Here is a 5,519-nt window from a genome sequence, read left to right on the forward strand (position 1 = left end):
CACCAACTCAATACTGTTTCTTACTGTCAGTATCAGTGTACTATAGGATCTTAAAGTACTGTAGCAAAGATATGTATAACTAACCCAAGATAGTTCATCTGTGTCGTTTACAGTGGGAGCAAATTAAGCATTGTGGGTAGAACAAGCAAGGTGGGCAAAGCCAAACTCGAGCTAGCGAGATATCCTAATGGCGCGTTGTATCATATATTTGCATATTGCCGTTAGGGAACGCCTTTTTTGAAGTGAGCGCAAACTCAATTTGACCTTACACTCATTCTAAAAACCGTCAAAGTCTATCAAACTTAGTGCACTCTGTTCGTAACAGATTTTAGTTTTGGAAACATAAAAAGTTTTGAGATCAGATGTTTCATCGATGAGAAAATTATCAGAATTATCAGAATATCGGCCCAGTTTCATTCATTCACACCATCCTCTCCCACTACCCGCCACTGGACTTCCTCTCACGACCATATTTGGTGGTGAAAAAACGTAAACGGATGCTATGCTCCTGTGACGAGCCTGGGTTTCCCCTTCTGTCTGTGACTGTAGTGGAATCAAGAGGAAATGGCCTGTCAGATTGTCTGTATGTTTAATTTATCTAAACACGTTCATATTACAAAGGGGTCGTCTCCATCTAAAAAAGTGGGGGAGCCTCAACTTCTTTAGCAAACGTAAGATATATAATCATATATCGAGGAAGACAACAAGTCACATGTGGCATCGCTTTATGTTTTAACCGGAAGTTCTTCCTTTCTCCAGTTGCATTCTGGGTAGTCGTAAAACGCACGAAATACTCTCGCCGCTGATTCATTGGTCGCACGTTGCAGAAGCTTGAAAGTTGGAAGACCGCGGAAATCAACAAAGAACAACTTGAAATTAAGGTAAAAACAATGCTATATTTTAAGCAAGTTGCTAGATTGCTTATACTATCCAGCGAGCCCAAACCAACACACCCATCCTTGCCAGTTAGCTAAAGTAGAGATCCCCGGCCACAGTTGAGTAAGCTAGCTATGTAGCTACCTAGCTAACTACATTTTGCAGTTTAAATATGTTTGGGAGGCAGGTAGCAATGCGGTTAGAGCGTTAACACAGTGACGAAAGGTCAATAGTTCAAATACCCGAATCTACAAGGTGAAAATTCTGTCGATGTGTGCAAGACACTTAACCTGCATTTGCTCCAAGGGCGCCGTAACTACGATGGCTGACCCTGTAAAACAACACATTTCACAGCGCCTATCCGGTGTAACGTATGTGACAATGTTTTGAATTGAACATTTTTCTTATTCACCTGGCTCAATTGTGGCGGTAGCGATTAACCTTGATACGCACTTTCCAGTAGAATTGAACATGTTTGTTTTCAATTTAGGCCACCGTGAAAGCTATGCGCAGGCTCAATCACATAATGTTAATACAATTGTAACCCAGGCCTAAACCAGCAAGCAGAGGTGACAAAGAAACTGAACTCCATGGCCAAGTAGAAATTCAGATTACTGCGACCACCACCAGGGGCGAAAATCTGATGTCAACTTTGGAGGGGACAATTACATGAAATTTTCTCAAGAGCAATTCCTGGGGGGGACACAAAGTAGTGCTGTAATACAGCCAGTGTTCCTTATCAGTCCAGTATGTATGCAGGCATTTGTATTTACAACCAGCAATACCAAAAAAGGCCAGTAGGTGGAACTATGGGTGCAGTTTTCATAAATACAATGAACATGGTGCGATCTCATCTCAAAGAATCTCCATTGAGAACCATCACAAAGTTGGTCTCCGCACTGAACTGACCTTTTTATTTAACTTTTTCTGATTCATTTATATAGTCATTAAATGTGCCACTGGCCTGAGTCTATTACAACATCTTTACAAGAACAAAACACTCAGAATAAGTACAGTTCTAAAAGCGAGAACTACTTCAATGAATAACCCAAACAACTCAACCAAAATATCCTTCAGAAATACTTAGTTGTTCAGTCAGCGTCTCAGCGTCCAAACAGCTATGGACAAGTATGTCACACAAAGTATGCAATTTAAAATAAAATAAATAATTAGTAAGTGTACTGTCATGTACTAAAAACTACTAAACAAAATAACAAATGTCATACTATACACCAGGGGTTCTCAAACAGGGGTCTCTGGTGTAATTGCAAGGGGTCCGTGAAATAAAAAAGTGTAATGAAGGTATTCAGCAGCACAAGGATTCCAGTACCTTTACATATAATATAGAGGGGGTGGAGGTCCCTGAGGACCGCTCAAAACCTTGCCTGCCTTGCCTCAAAATATGCAGGGGTTCCAGTACCCAAAAAAGGTTGAGAACCACTGCTATACACACTACTGAACAAAAGAACCGAACATATGTTTGCGGGTTTCAATGCATCCAACATTGCTGGCAGATATTTTCCCTCGAGACTGTCCAGTCTGTCTTTATGTACATTTCAGACAAAATTCTGATCAGCACCTCAATTTGGTCAACCAACCCCCGCACCTCCACTGGAAGCCTCCTGAGGACCTCTGCTGCCTCTCCACTGCTGCTACAGGGGTATTTGATGCGAAAGAGGCAACTGCACTGAAAGAGAATCTATGTTCAGCTCAGGGTACTGATCTAGAGACTCATCCAACTCCCCCGTGAGAAGCGCTCTTTCCAACTTTTGCAGGACGTTTAGACTGTCCTGGTCAAAACGGTCGCCAAACTGAACCTCCACACCATCCAACACTTTAAAAAAATCTGCCCTATAGTGATCCACTGCTTTGCCAGCAAATCGTCTTGGGTGTGTCTCAATGGATTCAATCAATGTCGTTGCTTTCTCATACAGTGCAAGGTAGCTTTTGTCATTCCTGCTGTTTACCCCACGTGCTGGATAACTGGGCACTGATTAGATTTAGCTGGTGTGCTGTTACAGTTACAAAGTGGCGGTGGGTTGGCAGTTTTGATGTGCTGTGCATTTTAATGGCTTTTCTCCAGTTCCTAAATCCTGCACTTATGAAGGCAGCATCTGCTCTTTGGCCAAAAGATGGCTGGCTTGAAAACCCTTGGCTAAACCCTTGGCTACAGTGAAAATACAACACTCCTTTTATTGATGGATTATAATGTAGCCAGGGGAAATCGCGAAACCATCTCGAAACATCAACACTCAGTTGGCAAGAGTTTGTGGTTCTATAAATTGTGGGTGTGGCTGATATGGTTTTGTACCATCCCTGAGATAACTGGACAATGCTGTGCCACTGTCCCCTATACTGGTGCTGCTGGCAACAAGGTTGACACCTGGTCCTGCCGTGGCTGTGACACTGTCCTCTGAAGTCTCTCTCCCTGGCTCTTTCTCTTTCACCACCCTCACTGACTCAGTCTGTCTCCTAGAAAATAAATAAGGTGTTTGCCATACTCATAACTACCGGTACCCAAAACTACACAATCACAACAGCAATACCATTGCCTTAAACAAATTTTAGTTCAGTCACCAGTTTAAGTTGAGAGTGGGGGTATCCATGACATTTTCCAATTTTGTCCCTATTTTACAAGTCAAAAAAAGAAAGAACCTTTCATAATGTTGCCAAACAAAGACTCAACAAACTTACCTGAGACTCCCTGTCTCTGCCAGTCTGTCCCCAGCTCTGCTGTCTGTGTGCCATATGTTGCCTGCTCTGCCTAATGACATCATTGTGAAACATTCTATTAGCATTTCACTTCTTTCTTATGAACATTTTATCAACTAGTCTTTGAGATATTAGGCTACCTGGGTTTCTGGCCCAACGCTCTAACCGCTAGGCTACCTGCCGACCCGTAATAAGGTACAAATAGTTTTCTATCTCTGGAGACACTGTCAATCTAAACCTTGTCTCATTGTTTCTACAGGACCTCTGCAAATATGTCCATCGGCGTGCCCATCAAGATTCTGCATGAAGCAGAGGGTCACATTGTGACCTGTGAGACCAACACTGGTGAAGTGTACAGAGGCAAGCTCATTGAGGCTGAGGACAACATGAACTGCCAGGTGTGTCATCTGGCTGCCTTTAGGGTTCAGGCAATAGTTATTTTATTTTATTATTATGTGAGGGATTTGTTTGTCCCTTTTACAGAATTGTGTAGGAAGTATATTAACTCTTACCTCTTCCTTTCAGATGTCCAATATCACTGTGACTCATCGGGATGGCCGTGTAGCCCAACTAGAGCAGGTCTACATCCGGGGGAGCAAGATTCGCTTCCTGATTTTACCGGACATGTTAAAGAATGCTCCTATGTTAAAGAGCATGAAAAACAAGAACCAGGGCACCGGAGCAGGAAGGGGGAAGGCAGCCATTCTCAAAGCCCAGGGTGAGTGCTACTGCTTCTACATATACCAGTATGGGAAATTGTTGAGGGTCAATAACACTCATTTTCACTCGACTATGAGTAGTAACGTAATATTTTTATCTCTGGTAACTTCTGTTCTTATTTAACTGTCTTTTCTGCAGTGGCTGCAAGAGGACGGGGTCGTGGCGGAGGAATTGGAAGAGGAACCATTTTCCAGAAGAGGCGATAGTATCTGCAATGGTTAATTAAAAATGATTGCATGGTAGTGTTTTTAATTTTTTTTCTTAAGAGAACACTTTTTTCCTTTAGCCAGACTTTTACATTTTGCAAGACGGACACATGTTTTTGACATTGTAATTTTTTTTTTTATATATATAAATGTATATTTGTAATAAATTGTCAGTTCCCCTGTCTGCTAACTTCTATTTGAGGTGCCTTTTGGTCTCTTATTGGGTGATTGTGATATGACCCTTAATGTCTATGGCTGTGGCATGCAATTACTTTTTGAAGAACTTTCATATTTGACCACCCTTTACCTAGCTATCTGGGTTGTAAAATTACTCTTACGTGTGTATGTTATATATATATATTACACACATACACAAAAAGTATGTGGACACCCCTTCAAATGAGTGGATTTGGCTATTTCAGCCACACCTGTTAATGACAGGTTTATAGAATTGAACACAGCCATGCAATCTCCTTAGACAAACATTGGCAGTAGAATTGGCCTTACTGAAGAGCTCGGTGACTTGCTGCTCCGGTCAACTAAGTGCTGTTTTTGTGAGGTGGAAACGTCTAGGAGCAGCAACTGCTCAGAACGCGAGTGCAAGCTCACACAAGCTTACAGAACGCGAGTGCTGAAGCAGTGTAAAAATCAATTGTCCTCGGTTGCAACACTGACTACCGAGTAACAACCTGCCTCGAAGTAACGTCGGTACAATAACTGTTCATCGGGAGCTTCATGAAATGGGTTTCCATGAGATGTTCGACCAGTTGTCCACATACTTTTGGTCATGTCGTTTTTGTACCACACTGGAGCCAGAAATCATCAAGGCTATATTCTCCTATGCCAAGAAAGGGCAATTCCATGGCAAGTTTGTTTCGGTTATGCTCCGAAAAGCTATTTTCTTTTGTGACTTCAGGAGGAAATAATACAACCGTTTGTTTGAGAGGGTCCATCACCCCACAGCATTTCACCCACCGGCCACACGGTGTCTCCATTGGTCCAACA

At 42.3% G+C, this 5,519-nt stretch overlaps 1 protein-coding gene across 1 annotated transcript; it reads left to right on the forward strand.

Annotated features, from left to right (window-relative positions):
• The first annotated feature begins 740 nt into the window (after positions 1–740).
• On the forward strand, positions 741–4,710 carry LOC139544038 (small nuclear ribonucleoprotein Sm D3-like). The gene is made up of 4 exons (XM_071350717.1): positions 741–881; positions 3,848–3,986; positions 4,114–4,306; positions 4,447–4,710. Exons 2-4 carry the CDS (start codon positions 3,861–3,863, stop codon positions 4,512–4,514), a joined length of 387 nt encoding a protein of 128 aa, XP_071206818.1. The 5' UTR covers positions 741–881; positions 3,848–3,860; the 3' UTR covers positions 4,515–4,710.
• Positions 4,711–5,519: the final 809 nt, after the last annotated feature.

This window comes from Salvelinus alpinus, chromosome 18, assembly GCF_045679555.1.
Source record: "Salvelinus alpinus chromosome 18, SLU_Salpinus.1, whole genome shotgun sequence".
Classification (NCBI taxonomy): domain Eukaryota; kingdom Metazoa; phylum Chordata; class Actinopteri; order Salmoniformes; family Salmonidae; genus Salvelinus; species Salvelinus alpinus.